We start from the raw sequence: 24,460 nt of genomic DNA, 5'->3' as shown, positions 1-24,460 counted from the left end.
CACTGCTAACATGTTTGGTGGATGTTCTTTCAGACCTTATTCTTAAGTACACCCAATTATATACACAAATATGCACATTTTACTGTTTGTTCCCACAAAAATGGAATCACATTACACGTGCTTACTTTTGCATGTAACCATATACCATGAGGATCTCTTAATTTTGGTAAATATAGAGCTACCTCATTTTTAATGGCTGCATACTATTCTATTATATTAGTTTACCATAACATATTTAATTACTCCTCAACATGGGGACATTGAGGTTGCTTCTATTTTATCATTATTACAAACAAGGGTTTAGTGAACATCCTTGAACATATATTTTGATGGTTTTGATATCTCCGTAGGATATTTTTGTTCATTGTTGTTTATAACAGCAAAAGATTAGAAGCAACTTACACGGTTAAATATGTTTAATTTGTTAATATATTAACCCATAAGAGGGAATATTGTTCAGCCATGAAACATGATGGTGTATTAGAAAATGTAACCACGTGGGAAAACGCTCATGATATGCCATTAAAGGAAAAATAAAAACAAATCTCAACACAACAGAAATCCAATTTTGTTCAAATTACACACGTGGGGGAAAAGACTGAAAAGTACAAACAAAAATGTATTTTGAGTGACAGAATTGCCTGTTATCTTTGGGGTGAGTTTCTGAGTGATTTTATTTTTACATTTTTGTGGTTTTCTATATTACCATTTTGCATTCAGGTTTTGCTATTTTCAAAGTTGCATATCACTTTTTAAATGCTTATAAATCCTAAGCGGCCTCTAGCTAAGCCCACACATTGAAAGGAAGCAAAAGATCCAGAAAACTGAAGCCATCAGCTGAGACTCTAGATGGCTCTGTCCCCTCATCAGTCTGTGCCACTGCAGCTTAAGGTCTGTGTCGTGTGTTTCCCCTGCAGGTATGTTCTCGATGACCAGTATGTCAGTTCAGTAGGAACAAAGTTTCCAGTCAAGTGGTCAGCTCCAGAGGTGTTTCACTACTTCAAATACAGCAGCAAGTCCGATGTATGGGCATTTGGTAAGGATGTGGCCACACAGGACCCGGCCCTGTTTCGTAAGCTGGTTTCCACAACAGGAAACCACAAGAGCAGCAACATCCATTTTAAAAGGGCGTTTGAGCATTTACAAAATTACACGTATGGCCTGAGACGAGCAAGAGGCTGAAGAAGATGATTTACTTTCTTGGGTCAGGTGTTACGATGTCTTCCACACATTGGGTAACTTATATCCTGCTAGTGCTTTCTCATAAAATCAAAGGGGATAAATCGACTTGGGAGGTTGAGATGGGAGGATCATTTAAGCACAGGAGTTTGAATCCAGTCTGGGCAACATAGTGAGACACTGCCCCCCTCCCAGTCTCTGAAAAAAAATCAAAGGGGTTAAAAGCTTTTCCAATGAAGATTTCAAACAGCTTTTTTAAAGAAGTCATTGAAAACTGAATCTGAGTTTTTGCAAAGTCCAGAAGGTTGAAGGGCATAAAATGAAGTCATTGATTTTCTGCATGAGAGCAACCACGATACCCATTCCCTTCTGATCTGACCAATTCTTTGGGCATCCATAGAATAAACACCAGACATGATTCAGTACTTTCTTTGGCTCATACCTAATTTCAAGTAGTCTCCTCTCCTTTTAAAATTTATATTTTAGATCAGGGTAGGCAAACCACAGTCCAGAACCGAATCCGGTGTCCTGTTTCTGTAAATAAAGTTTTATTGGAGCACAGCCAGACCTGTTCATTTATGTATTTTCTATGGTTGATTTTGTGCTACAACAACAAAGTAGAGTAGTTGCCACAGATGCTGCAGGACCCGAAAAGCCAAAAATACTTTCTATGTGGCCCTTTATAGAAAAAGTTTGCTGACTCCTCTTTTATTAAAAGATCCATATTAAAATTTAGTAAGGGTAATTAGAAAAGGGAAATAATTCTTAATTTGTGAGTCTGTACATTTTCTGATATTTTTCTGTGTTGGAGAATGTCAGGATTGTTTTCAATCACTGTCAGATGGGTCCATGGTAAATAATCCAAATAGGGCAGAGACCTATTTCGTGCCTTAGTCCATAGTGTAATTTGATTTACTGTTTGTCACCTGCAAGACAGCCTTTGAAAAAAGGAAAATTTAGTTAGTCATTTATTTTTCAATGGGACACAATCTTTAAAATGAGCTATTCCCTCTGTAAAAGTGGCATTGTCCATTGTAAAAAATAATCAAATATACACAGAAAAAGGGAAAATCACAACGATAGCATGTTGGTGAATACCTGATGTCATTTTGTGTGGATTAACGTTTGTACCTTGTCAAAATTAGTTTCAGTATCCATGCATCAATTGATATACCTTATTAATGATAAAAAAAATCAATTCCCTTCTTCAGTACTTAGAGCTTATTTTTGATCAAAGAATAGCCTTACCCTGCTTGATTATTCCCCTTATGCAATAGAAGTTGGCTCCAGATATTTTCCAATTTTTTTACATACACTGACTCCACTCTTAAACATGTCCCCGGTGAAGAAACTCAAAATGAATCAGGGCCTCTGAACGCAATTCCCGAAGAGGAGCCCCACAAATATTGTGAGCAACGATATTATCCTTGAAATAAGTGTGTAGCCTTCCAAAGAGAAAGTTGTGAGGAAGTAGCATTCTTTCGGATGGTTGTTTCAGAATGTGTGTTTTTTTTTAAAAAAAAGCAGTCCCCAAAACTTCTTTTTTTTTTTTTGAGACAGTCGCACTCGGTCGCCTGGGCTAGAGTGCAGTGGCATCAGCCTAGCTCAGAGCAACCTCAAACTCCTGGGCTCAAGCGATCCTCTCACCTCAGCCTCCCCAGTAGCTGGGACTACAGGCACATGCCATGGTGCCCAGCTCATTTTTCTATTTTTAGTAGAGATAGGGTCTTGCTCTTGCTCAGGCTGGTCTCAAAATCCTGAGCTCAAACAATCCTCCCGCCTCGGCCTCCCAAAGTGCTAGGATTACGGGCGTGAGTCACCGTGCCTGGCCCCCAGAACTTTTAAGATTGTTTTATTATAAATATTTTACATAAAATCTATAGCTTTAAAGTGAAAGAAGGTTTGAAGTTAACACCTCGGTTATGGTTCTAGAACAATTTTCTTCCTTCTTACATATTTCTCTGGTTTTCCAAGAATTTAGAACCTTTCTGACTGTTGAAATTCTCCAGCCTTGGCCAGCACAGCACGATGGCCACCATTTAGAGAGCACCTGAAATGTCCCAGTGCTCTTTTAAGTGCTCTCCCTATTTTATCCTATTTAATCCTCATGGCAAGTCCATGTGGTGCAAATACCCCATTTTATAGACAGGGGACCCAAGGCTGAGAAGAAACTTACCCAGACTGTAAGAGGCAGAACTTGGCCTCAAAGGCCACCTCCGACTGACCCCAAATGCCACCCTCCTCACCACCATGACCAGAACAGAGATTTCTTAACCTGGGGTCCACAGTGCCCTTGATGAGCTTTGGGGGACTGTCAACCTCCTGAAACAAAACACCAAAATGCTGTGCATTCACTGTCCCAACAGGCAGGCCAGTGGCTTTCATCAGATTCCCAAAGGGGCATCTGACCCATTAAAAATTATGAATTACTGCAGTGATAGAAGGGGGAATTTTGTCAATGATTTTACCTTTAAATTTCCACTGAAAGGGAATGTGATTGTGCAATGAAATTGTTGCACGCAACTGCTAAGGCAGAGAGCAGAAACAGTGAGGACCTCAGTCAATCACTCATAAGGATGGGTGCTGGGCTCTCTACACGGGCAGTTGTCACTGTAAGGCTGATGAGGCCCCAGCCATCTCCCTGGAGCACCGCAAGAATCTTGGCCTCAAGTAGCTCTCACTGTTGCCAGCCTTGCCATTCACCCTTTTCCCAGCAAGCACAGACCAACAGGTCTCAGGGAATGTGAGGAAGAAACCCCGGGCTCCAGAAATGATGGCACAGGCCCACCCTCCATGCCCTGCTCTTTCCACTGGGACTCATTTCCCAGGGATCCCTCGCTCTGACCTATAACCTTCCTGGCCTGGTGCATGAAACTCATTCCACAAACCCCATCTGTACCTTCTGACATCGGCTCTCTTTCTTTTTTGTCTGGGCCACCTCTCGGTATGGTGCAGGGATCCTGATGTGGGAGGTGTTCAGCCTGGGGAAGCAGCCCTATGACTTATATGACAACTCCCAGGTGGTTGTGAAGGTCTCTCAGGGCCACAGGCTCTACCGGCCTCAACTGGCATCGGACACCATCTACCAGATCATGTACAGCTGCTGGCACGAGGCAAGTGCATCACCTGGGTGGGCTGGAAGGGGTCCCAGGTGTGTCCGGGGTGGTTGCTGCATCACCACTGGGACAAAGCTTTCTTGAGGGAAGGCACCTGTTCCAGAGCCCCTGGGCCCCTGTCTTCAAATGTTTGTAAGCTAAAACAAGCAATGCAGGTGCCGACAATTTACTGAACAGCTTATATACAGCACTGCTCTAATAACTTTATAAATACGAACTCATCTATTCATCAGGAAACACACTGAGGTAGGTACTATTATCATCACCAAAACTAACAAAAGGAAAAACAGGACTTCTGGCTTGTTTGATTTTATTTTGCAAGTTTTCAAATCCATAAAAAGATTGAAAGAACGCTCACAATTTTCACTAGATTTTGATTTATCCTTCTGGTATTTCTTTGCACAAAAATGAGCATATGTATATGTGCATGTTTTCTTGTTTCTCTTTCTTACAAAAAAAGCAACACACGAATTCCTCTCCATTGGGTGTTGCCCCACTAGCAATGTAGGAGAATACCTGTCTTCTTACAACCTCACCTGTGAAGCACATTGTCAAGCTTCTGAATTTTTGCCGATCTGATGGGTGAAAAATGACATCTTAGTGCAGCTTTAATATGTGTATCTTTCATTATGAGTGAGGTTGAGGCTCTTCATATTTTTAAGGGTCACCTGTGTATCTTTCTGAGAACTGTCATGTCTTTTCCTTTTTTTTCTTTCAGGTTTTAAAGATCTCTATAAATTAGGGAGATTAATACTTTATCTGAGATATAAGTTGTCAATATTTTCTTCCCATTTGTTGCTTATATTTTCATTTGGTTGATGGCAAGGTTTTTTTGACCATGCAAAAGTTTTTTTTTTAACATACTTGAATATGTCAATATTTACGTTTACTGTTTCTGGAAATTGAGTCATAGATAGGCTTTCCCATTGCTCAAATTATAATGAAATTCACTCAGATTTTCTTCTAGTATTTTTGTGGTTTCATTATTTTCCATTTAGGTCTCTGGTCTAGTTTGTGTTTGTTATAGTATGTAGTATGAAGTATGGCTCCAAAGATACCATTTTACATGACTATCCAGTTGTTGGCAACATTATTTATTAAAAGACCATCCTATCCCTAGGGATGAGATACTACCTTAATGGTGGTGAAATGCCACCCTAGTATTACACTAAATTTCTATATGTATTTGGGTTTATTTTGGGACTTCCTCTTCTGTTCTTTGATCTCTCTGTTCATGTGCTAGCACCATGCTATTGTGATTCTATAGAGACTTTATGATATGTTGAATACCATGTATGCTAGCACCCCTCATTGTTCACCTTTCTTTAAGGTTTCCTAGCCAGTTTCAAATATTTTAAAAATCTATAAACTAAAGAATCAATTTTTTAGCTTGAAATCAACTCGTTCATATTTTTGAGGAGATTTTATTTATTTATATTTTAACTTGGGAAATTTGACATCTGTATGATACTGACTTGTCCTAGTCTAGAACAAGGGATGCTTTTTTTATATCTTTAAGTCTTCATTTGTATTTTTCAGCAGTGTTTTAAAGTTTTTCTTATTCTGGGGGGCACATTTTTAAAGTATTTTATTTTGGTGTTATTGCTATTATAAGTGGGGTTTTTCTTCTATGGTATCTTCTAACTGGTTACCATAGGTATATGTGAAGGCTATTGATTTTCATGTTAATTTTATAGCCTGCTCTCCTGGTGAATTCCTTCATTGTTTGGGATGGTTCTATCATCGACGCCCTTGTGTTTTCCAGGTATACAATCATACCCTGTGCAAATCAAGACACTTTTACTTTTTCTTTTCCAATTCCTGGGCCTCTGATTGCTTTCACTTTCTCATTGCATTGGCTAATACCTTCAACACAATGTTAAGAGCAGTGGATATAGTGGGCTTCCTTGCCTTGTTTCTGACCTCAGTAGAAATGTCTATGGTGTTTCCACTTTTCAAAAGTTGCTAGCTAGCTTCAGGACTTAGGTATAAATATTTTATATATTTTATCTTTAATCATAAGTTTCATCATGTAAAACATTGGGTTTTTTCTTTTATTTAGCTTCCAGAAAAACGTCCCACATTTCAGCAACTCCTATCTTCCATTGAACCGCTTCGGGAAAAAGACAAGCCTTGAAGAAGAAATTAGGAGTGCTGTTGAGAATGAATATAGATGTTGGCCAACATTTGCATTCTTTTTAAGGAAAGTAGCAAGGCACAATGTAATTTAGATAGTTCTTAAGAGTATTCTCTGTTTGTCTGTTATATTATCTAGAAATGAACAAGGTAGGAAACAAAAGATTTCCTTGAAATTGAGGTCAAATTAGTAATTTTGTTTATGCTGCTCGTAATATAACACTTTCCAGGCTATAGCAAAAGCACATTTTCAGATTGCAATATAGAGAGAGCGTGTATCATGTGTAAAGATTAAACAGAATTGAAAAATTATTTGTTGCATATTTGTTTTCTTTATACTGTCACTATCATGATAATTAAATATACTACCAAGTACAGAAATGTGGACATTTGCCTTCATATTTCAATGTTGTCAAACTTTGGCATGCATGAGAGTTTATGAAAACATAGATTCCTAGGAACTATCTCAGAGATTCTGACAAAGCAGGTCTCAGTGCAGCCTATGAACTTGTATTTTTAACAAGCTCCCGGATGTCGCTGATGCAGTCATTCTGAACTTCCCTAGGGGACCTCATTACATGGTGGGGCACCATTAGGTGGTCTATCATTCAATCCAAATGGCACAATTCTCATTGGCTATCCAGATTAGAACAATGACTCTTTATGTCATCATGTGTAAAATATAAAACTAAAGTTAATAATGTTAGTAAATAATATATTAAATATGTTTTCTGTAGAGCAAATTTTTAAAGATGTTAAGATATAATTTGATGCCCTTTTTCTTAATCATTATCAATCTCAACTCAGGGTAATCATGGTCTTATTTCTATTATAGAACTGATTACATTGTTGCTTTCTAATCATTTTAAATCCTTGAGTTTGGGGACTCTGAGGCTTCTGTCTAGTTTGATAACTAAAGTTTCTATTTCAGTCTTATATCTTAACACAAAGATACAGAAGTACTATTTTAGCTTCTCATGGCTATTACAAAAAGGTATTTTAGCTTTAAAACTGTTCCTGAGAATGCCCTCCTTCACGGCCTGCTGCTGAACCCATAGGTTTTAATCTTTTTCGGAGTATTGCATTGTCTTTTCTATAATGTCAAGAAGGGAGAGACAAAGGTTACGTGGAGGGCACTATTCCAATGAAAAGACATCCCAATTAAGCCCTACTACTATTTTCCAGATATGAGTTAATAATCCTCCTTCAGAGATATTCATATCCTTCCTCATCCCCCTCCCTCCCTGGCCCGCCAGCTAGTTCAAATGCTCCCTCTTGTTTGCTTCTTGACATTTCATTAATGATTTCTTCATTTCACCAGAGAATTCACACTTGTTAATGGTCTTCTATTTTTTACAGAGGTACACAAATCTCAACTTCTATTGAAATGTAACTTTGAACATAATCACTAGGGCATGTATACATTTATTTATTTATTTAGTACTGGCTACGTGCCAGGTCCTTTCCTACCCAAGGGAAAAAAAAGGAAGAAGTGACATAATCCCTCCTTCTCAATGGTCCCACAGTCAGGTTGGGGGGTGCCAGCGGTTCCTGCATCATAGACTGTTAACCTCCTCAGATAAGATCAGAGAATGATCTCGTGCACAAGCTGGGTCTTTCTGGTCTCCCTCTTGGAGATTGTTTTCCTTTCTTCTCATTATTTCTGCATATTTGATCTTCTAAAAATAATCCTCTTTATAACAAAAGCAATATATGCCTGTTGCAAAAATTCAGACAATACAGAATTGTTTACTATGAAAAGATGTCAAAGCCTTGCTTAGAAGCCTAGTTCCAACAATCAAGTCAAGCAAGGATATAAGGTACCACTAGAGATTTATCAGAAAATAAGTCCAGGGATACTAGGAGAAGCCAAGTAAAGGAACAATATCCATACTATTTAAAACATGTATAATGATGTTTTTAAATGGTGTTTAACTGTGTTTAGTGGTGATGTCCAGCATTTATTCTTGTTATTTTAAACCAAGAGTCCACCTACATTCTCTTGGAAGTGAAGAAGAAGGCAGCCTATGTGGTAAGAAACTTTCCTGAAGGAAAAGTTGGGAGAGCAAGTTCAGATAAAGCATTTACTAGGGAAAATCCAACAGATGCTCCCCAGTCTTGCTGAGCTTTTTCTGACCTGCCAAAAGTCAAACACAAAGTCAAGGGGGTCTGGCAAAATTCATATCAAATCTACTTGAGTTAATTAAGAGAAATATTCCAACATAGATTTAGAAAGTTGAGTTTCTCAGTTTTCATTCTAACTTCAGAGCAGGTTTATGAAGAAGACAAATTGGACCTAAGGCCTCATCTTTACCTAAATTGGGAGGGGAATGGATTTCAAATGAGAGAGAATAATTCATTGAGAGACCCCAGGGAAGGGGGAAGGTAGCATCTTCCTTTTCTGACCTGATTACTCCTCCTATCAACCCCACTCACCACCCCGTAAGAAATAGTTAAATTCCCAGGAAGGAAACACTCAGTGAATGGCTTCAGATTCCACGAACAAATATTCCTTGTGTTTCTGAGCTCCACAATGGCCCTTTCACATTTGTAGTTTCATTTAATCCTTGCTTCCTTATAGCCCAGGGGTTGGCAAAGTTTGTCTATAAAGGGCTTTGTGGGCCATGCTTGCTGTCTTTATGTCAACTACTCAACTCTACTTTGCAGTGTGAAAGCAGCCATAGACAATATGAAAATGAATGGGTGTGGCTGGGTTCCAATAAAGCTTTATTTAAGGACACTGCAATTTGAATTTCATATCATTTTCATGTCATGAAATATTTTTTTATTTTTTTCAACCACTTAATGTAAAAATCATGCTTAGTTCATGGGCTATACAAAAACAGGCAGTGGGCATGATTTGGCCCATGGGCCATAGTTTGTTGACTCTTATCCTAGGCCCAGGTGCAGGACCCTCTTTGTAGAGTCTCCATCCTTTCAGAGGGTGCTGCTGCACAAGAGAAGGGGCACGCCTTCACCTGGTGGGCAAAGTGAGGACCGTGCTGATGAAAACCCCAAAATTAAGTTATGGAAATGAGATTTTTCTAATTTCTGTGTTATGGCTGGACACTGTGTCACATGCCCATGGGTCCTTTGCCATGGTTGGGGAGATTCTTTTGAAGGTGTTAGGTGATGAAATTGATTCCTGTAAAGATTATTCTTGCACTGTGTTGGACCAAGACAAGGATTGGGAACTTCATAACGAGAATGTGGCAATTACAAAGAGCTTTTAGGTAGCAGTAGCTTGGCAAAAGATTTTCATGATATATTGGAGAAGATGGGACATATGTAAGAGAAAAGAAAAAGGTGTTGATGAGATGGTTATTAGCCAAGGAGAAAATGCTATCGTATGTTGCCCAAAGTTGTGGGTTCAATGGATGGCAAGATGGTGATGCAGACGGTGATAAGGAAACTTGACTGGAGGAGCATGGATCTCATGAAATGACAAAGCACTCTATCTTTGCTACCTCAGTATCAGATAATTGAAAGACATCAAAGAGCCTCAAATGACCCAGACTGATTTAGTTATTTTGAGGCTATTTTATAAGGGATTGTAAAAGTTTTCCTCCCCTGAGTTGGCTAATTGATCCATCATTACCATTATTGTATAGAATTTATTAAATACAAAGTCACTATGACATTATGCTGCTCACCATATAGAGTGAGTTAATGGGTAGAGTTTGTATATGTTCATCTATTTAATCTTGTTTTAATCAATCTTCTGGTATGTAGTAGATCCTGTGCTCAGAACTGGGCTAGGGACTCTGAGAAATACGAAAACAGTATCAGGTTTGGTTCCCGAACACAACATTTTTTGGATTGATTTTACAATTGTTTTGTACAATAACACAATCTGAGAATTTGTGATACATCCAAGACATTCAGGAGATCAAGGGTCCCAGACACTCAGATGACAACTTTGTCCATAGAAGTGAAAAGCAGACAGAATGGACAGAGGCCCCAGCACAGAAGTACACATAAGACCACAGGAATGTGTCAATGTAGCATTCATTGAGTGTCTGCTTTGCGCTCAGCACTACTCAGACACTGTGGGCAAACACAAAAGATTTAAGAGATTGGGTTCCCACTTCAGAGGGTAAAATGTTCAGTTCAAATTTCCACTCACTCCACCATTAAAGAACAATGGAAGCAAGTTTCTATCAGACATGCTCTGGGAGTTCATGGAGACACCTGGTGCTACTTTCACGTTGTCAGGAAGATGTTGATCAAGCAGCTTGAAAGTGAAAAAACAATGTCCTCTACCTGCTCTCTGAATTCTTTTCTCTTTAGACCTGTCACCCTGAAGAAAGAAAGCATGGTCCATTCTAAACATCACTGTGGGCAAGTCACTATAGTACTTGGATTAAATTAACATGTAGAAAGTATGTCATCCTTAACACTTGAACAGTGTGTGCTATACTCAATCCTTGCAGCTCCCCCAGTTCCCAGGCACTGTCCTTACAAGCGAGCCATCCAGATTCCATACAAGTTCCAATGCTTGCTCCCGTGACATATCCTCTTTTTTATCAGCCCCTAATTCAACAGACATTTACATTTACATTATCCCTGAACAGACTGCGAGGCCAAAGATACACTTTATTCTCTAATATAAACATTCCTATTAGGAAATAGAAGTTAAATCCTAAAACAGAAATAAATACTGAAAACAGTGTCAATGAAAGTGCCTCCTCCTCAGCCGTGTTGTCTTTGGACTTTTCCTAACAGAGCCATAGTTTTGATATCTAATGACATCTTTATAATCTCATATTTCTGTGCTTTGAAATTAACATTTGCACACAATAAAATCACCTCAGAAGGAAAAAGATAGATTTTTCTAAAAGGAAGTCTGAATATCATCGCTGTTTTGGAATCCTGGATTATGTTCTCCTCTATTAACATCCACGAAGGCATAAGGATTTTCTTCACTTCTTTCTTGATTTTTCCTGTTAAATAAAATGAAGTCACCTTAATATAGTGATGTTACAAGGATACTTTCCACAAACCCCAGACTGAAGAAGATCAAAAAGCTTGATGGCAACCTGTGTTAAGGAGCCTGGTGTAGAGAGAATAGGAAGTTTCATAAATTGTTGATATGAGTATAAATTGGCACAGCTTCTATTGAGGGCAATTTGGCAATATTTATCAAAATTAGCAATGCACATATGCTTTGACTCAGCTCTCCCACTGCTAGGATTTATCTTACAGATATGTTGGCACACACAGGAAATTACCTATATTAAACCATTGCAACATTTTTACAAACACAAACATTTGGAAGCAACATAAAAGTTCATTAATAGAGGATCCATCCATAAAATGGGAAACTACAGTGCCAGAAAAAAAAAGAGAGAAGCTCTTTGTGCAACTAATATGGAATATTCTCTAAAACACATTAAGTGGAAAATAAAAGAATATATAGAACATTGCATATAGTCTTGTAAAATTTGTATACTGAAAAAGGACATATATCATGTATCTCCAAGAAACTGATAATTTTGGTTGGCTTTGTGAAGGTAACTTGAAGGCAAAAGGTGACAGGGAGACTCTTTATGTACCCTTTTATATATTTTTTATTTTAACCATATGAATGTATTACCTACTCAATGCCTAATTTTTTAAATGAAGCTATTTTGGGGAACTAAAAATTTCTGTAATGAAGAAAATTGAGTAAAATAGACTAGCACAAATAGAGATTCAATCAAGAACATGTTTAAACAACCCGAGATGTGTACAGAGTTTTGTTAGGTGCTATACAATATTATTAACCTTTATTTAATAAGCCCCCAAAATTCAATTATTTCTCAAGGTCAGGAAAAAAAAAACAAAACATCTATTAATAGTGGCAAAGCCAGACTAGAAATCAGGTCTCTAGTGATTTAAATCCTCAATGAACTTTGATCTTCAACTCAAGAACAAATTAGTGGATGCCTAACCATGAACTAAGGAGATGATATGGAATCTGAACTACCTGAGGAGAAATGAAGGTGATTAAAGAGTAGCAATTTGATTCAAATCTCAGAGCTCATTCTTGAATGATTTCACAGTTCAAACCCATCACCAATCTCTAGGGTCACTTCTAGACTAAGGAGGATTCAGCAATGCAGACAATCCCCTGAGCCCACCCACCCCTGCTGAGTTTGTAGTGCCTCTTTGCAGTAGGGAACTGACATCGTGGCTAGGATGGAGTTTACAATGGCATGCTAATAAACCCTAGGCTGGACATCTACTGTGTGGCCTTGCTAGGAAGGTGAAGTGCTGAAGACATCTGGTAAATTTCTAGGGGATGCATTAGGATGTTTAGGTGCAAAATTGTCCAACCAAATAATTGGCCTATACAACCTACCACTTACCGCAAATTTTCCAGTTAGTGTTCCCTAAACCTTTCTGTTTTAGGAAAGAGAAATCTAGGAAAGGTCACTTACTTCTTTCGATTTCTGATCCCAGTGAAGATCAGGACAACAGTGGCAACCACTACCAGTCCCATCACAACTCCAAAAGCAATCAGCCATGTGGCGACAGACGACTGGTAAGGAGCGCTAAGTGTCGGCTGAATCCCCAGAAACTCTAGGGTATTGTCATCCAGGCCGAAAGCATCATTGATACGGCTCCGAGACTTCCTATTCGCAAAAGCAAAACACGGCAAAGGGGACACTTGGCAAAATAAAATTGCATGTAGTTATTTACTCCTTACATCATTGCTCCCAAAAGGCTTCTGATAAGGCTTATCAGAAGAATGTATACCTAAAATCATAATAAAAGCAAAGGAGATTATCAGGTCCAATGAAAGCTATGAGTTTTTGACCTCTATGTACCCTTCATATCTTGCAACCTAGATTAGGTTTGTCAACAGCTTCATGGGAAAACTGAGTTGCAAGTGTGGAAACGTGCAAATGGTTGGCATTTGTTCATTTGTGACTACTGTGTTTTAAAGGCAAAGATAGCATATTTGGCAAGAATTTCCCTTCTGTCAGAGTATATCTACAATGACTTTATATCAGATAAGGGAAAAGGATAATTGGATACACCTCTTCTACAAATGAATCAGGTCCTATAGCCAAGTCTCTGCAGTAGTATTTTCCAAATAAAAGATGTTGGCATTTGGAGGGAGCACTGGGGAGGAACACAGGAAAGGGACCTTTGCCAACTTCTTCAGCACTGGGATGGGAAATGGCTGAAATTTATGGAAGCAAAAGGATAAGATTGTTTTAAAAAATTGGTGAAATGGAGAACATTCTAGATTGAAGACCAAAGTGTCTGGCATCTCATCTTCCTACCCTTGGGTGTAGCCTAGGTCAGGGGGTCAGACTCCACCAAAGAAGGAGAGAGGTCAAAGCAGAATTGGCCATGTAAGCCCTAACAACCTTAGCCTAAAAAGATCTGAAAAGAGTCATCCTGGAAGCAGAAAGTTTGAGGTCCCCTGTAGCTTGCAGCTGGGTATCCAGGAGGGCTGAGCCTTTAGTGAAGATCTTACTTTTCCCCAAGATAGACACAAGTCTTTTGGAGGCAGTGAGTGAGTCTCTGGGCATGGTTGGGTCATAAACCCCAACCAAGCCAGATTTTTCTAGGCACACCCTGCCCAACAGGTGTTATATCCACTTCCAAAGACAAACAGGACTCTCATGCAGCTCAAGGGGGCCACCTAGTGAGCTGCCCAGTAGCAATGGGTATATTAAGCCTTTTCTTAATGACAAAGGGAACCATCATAAAGTTGATCAATTCTTCACTCCTGCTGTCCGTTATGGGAAACAGTTGAGGCAAATTGAACAAACTATCTCCTCCAAACACTCACTGCTCATAGCAAGTCCCTCTCCTAGCATAGAGGTCAATCAATGTCTAAGGAATCCTGTGCTTGCCCACCATGTTTCAGGCTTTGGGCAGTTCAATGACTCCTACAACAAAGTCCCTATAGCAAATGACGGCAATATCTCTCCATGCACCTTCTGTATTTAGTATTTTTCATGCATGCTAACCAGGCTTCTTTCAGCCAACACCTGCTTCCCTTTGCCTGACAGCATTCTCAGACTATGAGATCTGCCCTGCCTGGTAGGCCAGAAATGCTGGGGAATTAACGCCAACTGGAAACAGTTCCCAGCCAATGACTGATGGGAGGTGATGAATCAACATCCCAGCTCCCTCAACCCTCTGATGAGACAATTCGAGTGCACATTCTACTCAGTCTCCCAGAGTTGCCAAGCACGATTGAGCTCTAGTTGCCCACATGGTAACTTGCTCGATAACATGTAATCTATTGTCTTCTTTCCCTTCTCTGTCTCCTGTCCACATTTCCCTATCAGTGCTTCTTGGCCTCACCTCCCAAATAAACTACTTACACTCAAATCCTTGTCTAAGGGCCTTCATCTGGGGGAACCCAAATCAAGATAATTCCCTTGATATGGAATCCTTCTGGAATTAAAACCCAAGTTTGTAGGATGAGGTAAAACATTTCAATGACCTAGAACAATGCCTGGCACACAGGAAGAACATACTAAATGTTAGCTATTGTTGTTGTATGTGTCCCTCACCCTCATATAGTTTGTTTAAAAGTAAAATGTCACCTGATGGCCTCTTCGACTTCAGCTCTAGGAATAATGTCAGACACATTATTAGGTGCAGTGACAAAGAAGGTGAAGGAGATTCTTGGTTTCAAATCATTCACCCATACATCCTCCACCCTGTGGAGAAACAAAAGAAACATCTTCCCTGTGACACAGATAAAGAGAATGAAGACTTCCCCTGCTGGTGAAAAGGAGATTAGGGAGAGGATTGCAGGGTAGAGAGACATGGTGCACAGTGAGTAACAGGGGAATATAACCACACACAAAAAAATTAACACTGACCCAATCACATGAAATCAACTACATAAAAGCTGGGGTATCAAGTCTTGGCACTATTTATTCTGCCTCCATATAAAACCCACTTTTTTTTTTTTTAGCAGAGTCTCACTCTGTTGCCTGGGCTAGAGTGCCGTGGCCTCAGCCTAGCTCACTCCATCTTCAAACTTCTGGGCTCAAGCGATCCTCCTACCTCAGCCTCCTGAGTAGGTGGGACTATAGGCACACGCTACCATGCCTGGCTAATGTTTCTATTTTTTATAGAGATGGGGTCTCACTGTGTTGCTCAGGCTGGTCTCGAACTCCTGACCTCAAGCAATCCTCCCGCCTCAGCCTCCCAAAGTGTTAGGATTACAGGCATGAGCCACCGCACCCGGTCTTAAAACACAGGTTTTTTTCAATGATGGAAAAATTTCAAAGTGACAGCGCCAGGAGAATGAGCAAGGAATCGCTGGCAGCCCAGGATTGCGATGAACAACCTGGTGGGCAGAGATGGCTCAGTACCAGGGACAGAGATGGTGTGTTCACACCCCCAACTTGGCCCCACCTAGCAGAAAATATCATGTTGCACCCATGGGTGAAGGTGATGTGTGGGGTTTACTTTATGATGTGACAAGACTGTGCTCTCGTAGCTGCCGGAGCGACCCTAGTAAAAACTAAGGCAGATCATTAGGCTCACAGCCCCATCTCACTCAGAATAAAAGCCAAAGTCCTTAGAACAGCCTTCGAGGCCCACATGAACTTTCTCCTCTTCCTCCTGTCCCCACGCCCCAGCTCCGCCCTGGCCACATCTACTCATCTTCTAGTAGACTCTCTGCTCCAGCCACACTGGCCTCCTTGCTGCTCCTTCAACGTCAAAGGGCATTCCTTCCTCAGGGTCTGCACCTCCTGTTTCCCCCACGGAAACACTGCCCCCCATTGTCTGCATTGCTGCCTTGCTCTCCTGCTTCACATATTTGCTCAAATATTAGTGAGGTCTTTTCTGACCTTTTTGGTTAAAATGGAATCCCCCCCACACACACACACACACATACCAGCACTCCTCAGCCCCTTTTCTGACATATTTTTCTCCCTAGCATTTATTACCAGGGAGATCTACTATATGTCACATATATATTACACACACACACACACACACACACACACCACATATACACTAGAATACAAAGCCCAATGAAGGCAGAGAGTTCTGCCTTATTTTCTTTCAGGCCTTAGTGTGGGTGAGAGCATTGAGAAGAGAGAGCTGTTTAATAAGAACAATGCTCTTGCAATCTACAAGTCAAATAAGCCACAATCACCCCTCAGTGGAGTCGCCCAACTTCCAGGATGCCAAGGAAATTTAAAAGTTATTAGGAAGTTTTCTTAATTTCACTTGAAGAAAAGTTTAAGCAGAATATGTCCTCAGACTCAAGAGGAAAAGAGGTGCTGGTTGGAGTAACTTGAGAACCCAGCAAATCAACTCACCCAAAAAGAACCGTCTGATTTTTGACTTTTAAAAAATACTCCCTCATGGCATATGCCACAGATGACCGGAACAAGAACATTTCATTGTCATTCCATTCGTACTGTAAATTCAGAAGAAAGACACTGCTCAGTAGGGATCATAGGACACTTTTAAAACCTGATACTCCTCCAGGATTATTCTTAATATTCCAAAGATTCACGCTATTCATTAAGTCAGCGACCTTCAGCGTGAGTGTGCGTCAGCATCCCCTGGAGAACTTGTTAAAGCGCTGCATGCTGGCCCCACCCCCAGAGCGCCTGATTCAGAAAGTCTGAGATGAGATCCAAGAATTTGCATCTCTAACTAACTCCCAGGTGGTGCTAATGCTGCTGGCAGGCATCCACGCTTTAGGAACCCTTAGGTTCACTGATCCTTTTACTTTGTTTTGATGTAAACTGAAATAAACACCCTGAGGGTAGGTTTATAGATGGGCGTCAAACAAAAGTTGTGGGTTTTGCTTAAAATGTCTGTACGTTAAAGACAAACTGAGTTTTTATTATTTTTATAGTAAGTTCTCAGATATTACTGTATAAGTGTAAAAGAAAAAGAAAGAAACTTGAAGTTCAAAGGGTAAATAACACTTTGTCAACAGCAAGATAATCTGTTTGTTCTTGTTTTCCAATGCTAAACAAATGGCCTGTGTTTGCGTGGCCTTTAAACACTCGTAAAAGAGAGAAGAAAGCGTTCACGCTTTCCTCCAGTAGCTGGCAGCAGAGATCAATGAATGGCAGAAGGTTTCTGTTTCTCCTTTCCCTTTTAGGAAAAAAATTATAAAATTTCAAACACACACAAAAAAAATGTTGCATTCACTTCAGCTTGGTTTCTCTCAGGTTTGGAGGGGGCAGTTGCATTAATAGTGATAATAATATTAATACTGTTACTATCTCTATATTTTAAAAAATTTTAAGGGCTGAGTTCTCAAAATAATGCCCTCACGATCTGGTTGGATTTCACCATGGAATAGCTGGAATGGGGCAGATGTTCTGGCCCTGCTGTGTGGATGCACTAAAAGTACTGTTCCAGCCTCCTCAAAGCAGACATTTGTTTAGTCAATTGGCCTCAGAACGTTCCACCATCAAACCCTCTGAAGATTATTTATTTACGAATCCCCCACTGCATGGAAAGAGAACATGAGGACAAATGTCAAGAAAGAAAAGATAACTGAAAAGGATCCTGATTTGCCAGGAGTAATTAAAGTTTATTAGGCCAAGGAAGAGCTAATAAACACATCACCAAAAGAGAAATAATCCCACAGATACTCAATGATTAGTAAGAAATAAGAACTTGAACTCTCAGAGTTTGGGAAGCAATGCACTTCCATTTTTATTGTTTCTTTCTTAAATGTTCATTTTTTTTTACTCCTACTGTGTTGTGTATATTTTGATGTTTTATCTATGAAAATTATACTAAAAGTATTGTTGAGTCTTGGACAATATTTAACTTTTCAGGAAAAGTAAGGGGGTAGAAACACAATCTTGGGACCTATTTAATGCAGACAGCAATTTTCTGTAGCCCCTGCAAAGCCTTCAAGGTGCCATGGTCCCACTCAGGCCTTCCATCCCCACCTATCTGAGACTATCCTGTCCTCCCTTCTTTCCTAATCAAAGCTACTACTTCTGCATCACCGAAAACAGGTGTCCAGGGGAAAGCAATATTTATTAAAGTAATTCACATAAAGGTGTAATATGATTTTCCATAAGACATGTTGTTACCCCAAAATGCATCCCTATATTGGTGGTTCTCAAACTTTGCTGTAATTAGAATCATCTGGGGAGCTTTTAAACCTCTTGATGCCCAACGATTGACACCACACCCCAGAGCAATTAAATCAGAATCTCTGGAGGTGGAACCCAGGCAGTTAATTTTTAAAACTTTTCATGTGACTCCAATGTGCAGCCAAGTTTGAGAAGCAGTGTCCTAAATCAGAGCTTCCCAGTCTTTACTTGTGTATACAAGTCACCTGGAGGCTTGCTAAAATGCAGATTCTGAATAAGTGGGTCCAGGGCTGGAGCCTGAGAGTCTCCGTTTTTTAACAAGCATCCAGGTGATTTGAATGCTAGTGGTCCATGGGCCACACTCTGAGTAAACCCAAGGTATATATGATTGACTAAAACAAAGCAAAAAAAAAGTCTAACCACGCTGCTTCTAAACACAACCTCTCAAAATATAACCATGTCCTCTTCCCTGAATACAAATAACGGTGACAAGAGTGGATTGGAAGGATTGGTATTTGATATTTAAGGATTGGTACGGATGTTTTCTCATTGATTTTCATAACACCTTCGAGGTAATACGTAAAAAGTAGGCATAGCCTAGCCAATAAGAAATGAGTGACTCACCCGAAGGATGGACGTATTTGAAACTCGGACTTAGGGGGGGAGGGGGGCGGGGGGGGCAAGGGCAACATACGTAACCTAAACATCGGTACCCCCATAATATGCTGAAATAAAAAAAAAAGGAATGAGTGACTCAAGAAACCCAAAAGCTGAAGGCCAGAATTTGGGCCTCGTAGTTGTGAAGAGAACCATGTGGCCTCTACTCTTTTAGACCACACTGGAATGGGTTTATTGTGTCCTGTTCAAGAAAAGATAGTGAGCTGAAAAAATAATGAAAATGCACTCACGGCTTTATCTCCAAGAGCTGATTTTAGGCTTATCCTCACTTTGATGCTTTGGTCAGCATCTGATTAAAGAGAAATCACAGACTACTAGTTACAGATGATAGACCAATCACATGTGTTTATTTCCTTCTCCTCCCAAGATCCCACTAAAATTATAATAAAGGAATATTTTTAAAGGTACAAACACACTTTTGGAAAATGAGAAATGATGGGAGAGGGGTAACTGCTTTCTCAGGGACAGGAAGCCATGGCCAAATGTGTACAAACAGATCCAAAAAGAGCCAGAGAATCCCAGATAGGTTTGGGATTCCTGTACAGCAGAGAGTGGAAGAAGATACTGGGCTGAAAACAAGGGAAATGGAAGTCAGAGTGTGGTTAAAACCGCTTTGGAGAACAGTTGATCCTCCTACCCCATGTGCTCCAGAAAAACAACAGGTAATCCAAGAAAGAAGATGAGGAATCTAGGAAGCAGTGGATTCAACCCAGAAGAACAACAAAGGAATTGCTCAGGATGAAAACTGTGATCCAGATTGAGACAGGAGGATGTTAGACTCCAAGAGGGAAGTCTCTAGGAAAAAAAATGCAGCTGGAAAGAATAGACATGTTGGAGTTGTTTGGCAAAAACGAATGCAACATAGATAGCAAGTTTGGTATGCCAAAAAACTGAGGCAAGTAGAAATTTGGGGACAAACAATAAGTCACTTAAGAAAGGACACAAAATAGTATATTACTTGGCTCTGCAGGCATAATGATGTAAATAAACATTGATAACTGCTTTACTAAAAATCATGATAAAGCTTTACTGGGAGAATGAGAAATGGAAGTGGAAGAGTAGGCAGAAGCAAAGGTCTAAAATTGACCAATAACAAGATATCAATGGCAGCTGCCACCATGGTGGCGTTAGAAGCAGGTTATATCTAGAGGGAAAACCTACTCAACTGTGTCACAGCCCTCATGAGACTGGGACCAAAGGAGACTAAGGGAAGCAGACAGGGAGCAGATGCAAAACATGTCAACTCATTGTACTCACAAGGACTCCAGTTGGTGTTCCAGCCCACAAAAGAATTCCTGTTCTGGTCCTTCAGCCAGGTAAACAAGGGCTCAAAGTAGTTGAGCAGTGGTGTGACATCCATATTCCTTGCTCCTACTACATTTTCCAGTGCTAAGGTCCAGGGTTCTGATTTTCCAAGGCTCAGCATATTACTACATAAAAAAAGAGAAATGCAGGGCCTTTTGAGGGATTCCAGATGTACATATATTTATATCTGTGATCTCTGGTTTCTTCTCTTTGACTTAACTAATTCGCTCCTGGCAGATAAGAAAATAAGGCATGTTAATGGATGTATTCATCCCTCCACCTCTCTTTCTTTTCAATCATTGCAAAGGGAGCTCTGTAGTTATGACATGGAAAGAGGAGGTGTCCTGTCCAGCCACTGCATGGTATAGGTTCCTGTCTGAACACAAATTAAACATTTACGTTGTAGATGAGGATATTTTGAAGCCCAAATTTTTCTTTCTGGAACAAAGAAACCAAATTCAAACCTAGGCATGGAAATGACTAATATTAGGTACTAAGAGAGGTTCAACATTTTGAGGCATTTCTTACAGCAGCTTCTGCCCAGCTTCGGTGGAATTTGAGATGTCACATCTGTGCAACGGCCCTTCATGTTTAGCTACTTGACAAAGGGCTTCCTGAAACTGGAATTGATAAATGGTCCTTGTGTAATATCTGTACAAGAGACAAAGAAACAAAAAAGCAGCGTCAGGTTTAGTTACAGTATCAGAGTCATAGATTGGGGTATATATTTAAATTCTTGGGCCCAAGTAACCAAAAAGATACTGGTCAAACCTCGTTCTCCAGGCATGAACTGAACTACCCACCTTGCAGCACAGTTAACCCCTCCATCTCCCTTAGCCTTCTCTAGTTGTGACTTCTCTGCCATTTCTCTCCCTGTTCAAGGTCTAGGACTAATAGGTGAAGAACATATGTTTCTGGACATCAAGTTAAAAATTCTCTTTCTGTTACATGATAAACTCTGCCAGTAAAGAGAAGACAAAAATACTTTTATTTTTTCCAATGATACTATTGAATCCTTGATAATGAGGGAAGGACCTCACACAAGTTTTATTTAACCCAATAAATCATGTTGGGTTAAATTGTATTGAAATTGATCATCTATACAGACAGTCTCCGACTTAGGATGGTTTGGGTTGTTTTTTGATCTTTCAATGTTGCTTTCAGCTGTGTACATTAATGGTGAGTACCCATACAACCATTCTGTTTTTCACTTTCAGTACAGAGTTTAATAAATTACATGAGATATTCAACACTTTATGATAAAATGTTCTTTGTGTTAGATGACGTCGCCCCACTGTAGGCTAATGTAAGTGTTCAGAGCACATTTAAAGTAGGCTAGGCTGAGCTATGATGTTCGATACGTTCGGTGTATTAAATGCATTCTTGACTCAAGATATTTTCAACTTATAATGGGTTTATTGGGATGTAACCCCATCATAAGTGAAGGAGCATCTGTATCGAGCTTGGGGTTGGGGGAATGAAGATAAAAAGAAAAATTATAATTATCACTTTGTTGATCTTTATTTATTATTAGCACAGCTTTCCACAAACCCTAGAAGTTAAATAGAAGAAAACTCATTTACCGGATGAATGAGTAATCATTAGAAACATGGAACAGAGACGCAGGGTCACAGTATGTTTCATCATGGGGCAGAGGTTCCACCACCCCAACTATCTCTCGCCTTTGGGAAGAAAAGAAAAAGATACATTAGCTGTGGGTCACCCATCATGAGTAGGTAGAGTTGGGTGTAACTGCTGCAGTTTCATCAGTCAATGGTATTTATATTGGAATTGGGTGTTGGGTGAAATAGAACAGTGTAAAAAATCAGAAAGCCCATTATGTGGCTATCTCTGTTAATAGAATCTTGACAGAAGAATGGTACTGTTTTAAACCTATGGATGTGGGACTGCATGTTACACATGAGATCTTCACTTCAAAAAGGAAAAATAAGAAAAACAAAGAAAAACATAATTGACAGGGGTCTAACAGATGGGTGGAAAGAAAATAGATTCTCTCTCTCTTTCTTTTGTAGTTCTTTCATCCAAAACCCATTTATTTCATACCTGCATGTGCCAGGCCCAGTGCAGGGCACTTGGGCTACAGTAGTGAGTAATGTAGTGCTACAACCATTGAAATGTATCACTGTCTGTTGCGCAAATGTGCCAGGTTCTCTCTAGGTTGGAATTCTCTCTGTTTCCTTCCACACACACCTGGGTAACTCCCACATCTTTCCCAGGGCTCAATTTAGATGCCTCTCCTCATCTAACCTCCTGCCAAATTGGGCTTTGGATCTCCATTTAGACATACATGGACCCTGTAACCTCCCATCATGACACTATACATTGCAGTGCTTTAGTTTTCCATATCCTGCCACAGAGTAAATATTTTTGGGGGTCAGGGACCACACCTGAAATGACTAGCATTGGATCCCAAGTGCTTTGCCTAAAATGTGGGGTCAACATTTTGTTTAAAAGGATGAGTAAAAGAATACATAAAAATGAATAAAAAAATTGATCACTTCCTAAATAATATCACAGTTTAATGAGTGATCCAGCACTTAAGAGCATGAACAGTGTCACCTGACTCAAGGTAGGGGCAGAGCCAAGGAAATTTTATCTGAAGACATGGCATCCCAATGGAGACTAAGAATATAAAAAGGAGACCATTCATGTGTGCTGGGGGTGGGGGTGAGTGATGGTATTCCCCTAATCTGAACACACTTCTCTCTCTTTTTCACATACTTAATCCCACATCACCAGTTTTCAAGATTTACCTGTTTAAATCCCAGTTATCCTGACTATGAAGCACTCTCTGGGAACCCCAATCCTAGTCATTTTAGATTGGGTTTTTTCAGAAGTAGATCTTGAGGCAAGGCCCTGGAAAATGATTCCAGGAAACATTGGCAAAGGAGTGAGGAAGTGAGACAGGGAAAGGAAGCAGCCCAAAAAGTGTGTTATCAGACAAATTCCCACCGCAGGTAATTGGAGCTTTATCCCACTGCGGAACTCTAGGATTCAGTGTGGAGCACTCATCTCAAGAGTTATTCCACCTGAGGGCAAGGGAGCTGAGGTATTTATCCACTAAATCCCCTCAGTCATTGGGTGAAGGCTCACGGGGGCAGTGTTAGTTCCTCAGCCCTTTCTGACATTTGAGGATTCAGGTGGCCTTAGGAAGCCCTCAGGCAATGAAATACAGATAACAGTTGTGTGTGTGTATGTGTGTGTGTGTGTGTGTGTGTGTGTGTGTGTGTGTTCATGCCAGTCAAATGATTTTAAATTAAGAGCAAACTCATGAGAAAACATTTTACCGATTGCACATTCATTTACTTACTTCATTTCCCACCATTTTTTCATCCACTGATCTTTGGGAATTTCACCCTTAAAGACCATCCACCTCCACTTCTCTAACATGTAAGTAAATGGTAGAGTTCCAACAATCGTGAGTGCTTGTTTGAGCAGGAAGTTTATTTCTGTTTCTGAAAGTACAATGGAAAAGGATAAATATTAAGATGAAGATGACAGTGGATGTTTTGTGTTAAAGAGAATTTTCCTACTCTCAATATATTATACCTCAAGATATACTTACTACAGGACAATTACATGAGAAATATTGACAGGGGACATGTTAATATGTATATATGCATTTTCTCAGCTAAAGGATTTGGAGTAGGGGGAGACCCTGGAATGGAACAGGTAGATACAAGTCCAAAATTTCCCCCTAATATTCATTTTTTTCATTAGTTTCAATTGCCTTCCTTAAATACGTCTTATCAGAGTTAATTACAGCTAGTTCATCTACTTTCCCAGTCATACTGTTTATTCTTGAAAGCTCCATGAAGGCAGTGACTGTTAATGCCTCATTCAAGACTGTATACGTAGTCCAGTGTCTGCTATGTGATGCCCTCACTGAGTCTTCATTAAATAAACAAATATTAAACAGATTCAGTGAAAAGCTGGTACACCGGAGATGGGGGAAAAAACCAAAAGAGCCTCCCT

General features: G+C 39.9%; 2 protein-coding genes across 3 annotated transcripts in view; one reads left to right on the top strand and one right to left on the bottom strand.

Annotated features, from left to right (window-relative positions):
• Nucleotides 1-6,432, top strand: part of BMX (BMX non-receptor tyrosine kinase) — a 47,659-nt gene extending 41,227 nt beyond the window's left edge. The window contains exons 17-19 of the mRNA XM_012638698.1: nucleotides 918-1,036; nucleotides 4,135-4,292; nucleotides 6,358-6,432. Of these exons, the coding sequence (XP_012494152.1) occupies nucleotides 918-1,036; nucleotides 4,135-4,292; nucleotides 6,358-6,432 (352 nt within the window). The remainder of the gene's footprint in view (nucleotides 1-917; nucleotides 1,037-4,134; nucleotides 4,293-6,357) is intronic.
• Nucleotides 6,433-10,420: 3,988 nt separating this feature from the next.
• Nucleotides 10,421-24,460, bottom strand: part of ACE2 (angiotensin I converting enzyme 2) — a 43,316-nt gene continuing 29,276 nt past the window's right edge. For both annotated transcript variants that reach the window (XM_012638731.1, XM_012638732.1), the window contains 9 exons: nucleotides 23,796-23,940; nucleotides 22,048-22,146; nucleotides 20,993-21,115; nucleotides 20,417-20,589; nucleotides 19,390-19,448; nucleotides 16,727-16,827; nucleotides 14,987-15,103; nucleotides 12,854-13,048; nucleotides 10,421-11,374 (listed from right to left, as the gene is read on the bottom strand). In XM_012638731.1, the coding sequence (XP_012494185.1) occupies nucleotides 11,266-11,374; nucleotides 12,854-13,048; nucleotides 14,987-15,103; nucleotides 16,727-16,827; nucleotides 19,390-19,448; nucleotides 20,417-20,589; nucleotides 20,993-21,115; nucleotides 22,048-22,146; nucleotides 23,796-23,940 (1,121 nt within the window). In that variant the 3' untranslated portion in view covers nucleotides 10,421-11,265. The remainder of the gene's footprint in view (nucleotides 11,375-12,853; nucleotides 13,049-14,986; nucleotides 15,104-16,726; nucleotides 16,828-19,389; nucleotides 19,449-20,416; nucleotides 20,590-20,992; nucleotides 21,116-22,047; nucleotides 22,147-23,795; nucleotides 23,941-24,460) is intronic.

This window comes from Propithecus coquereli, unplaced genomic scaffold (genome assembly GCF_000956105.1).
Source record: "Propithecus coquereli isolate 6110/MARCELLA unplaced genomic scaffold, Pcoq_1.0 Scaffold132, whole genome shotgun sequence".
In the NCBI taxonomy this organism is placed as follows: Eukaryota; Metazoa; Chordata; class Mammalia; order Primates; family Indriidae; genus Propithecus; species Propithecus coquereli.
The sequence above is the reverse complement of the archived record's forward strand: the minus strand, read 5'-3'. Positions and strand labels throughout refer to the sequence as shown.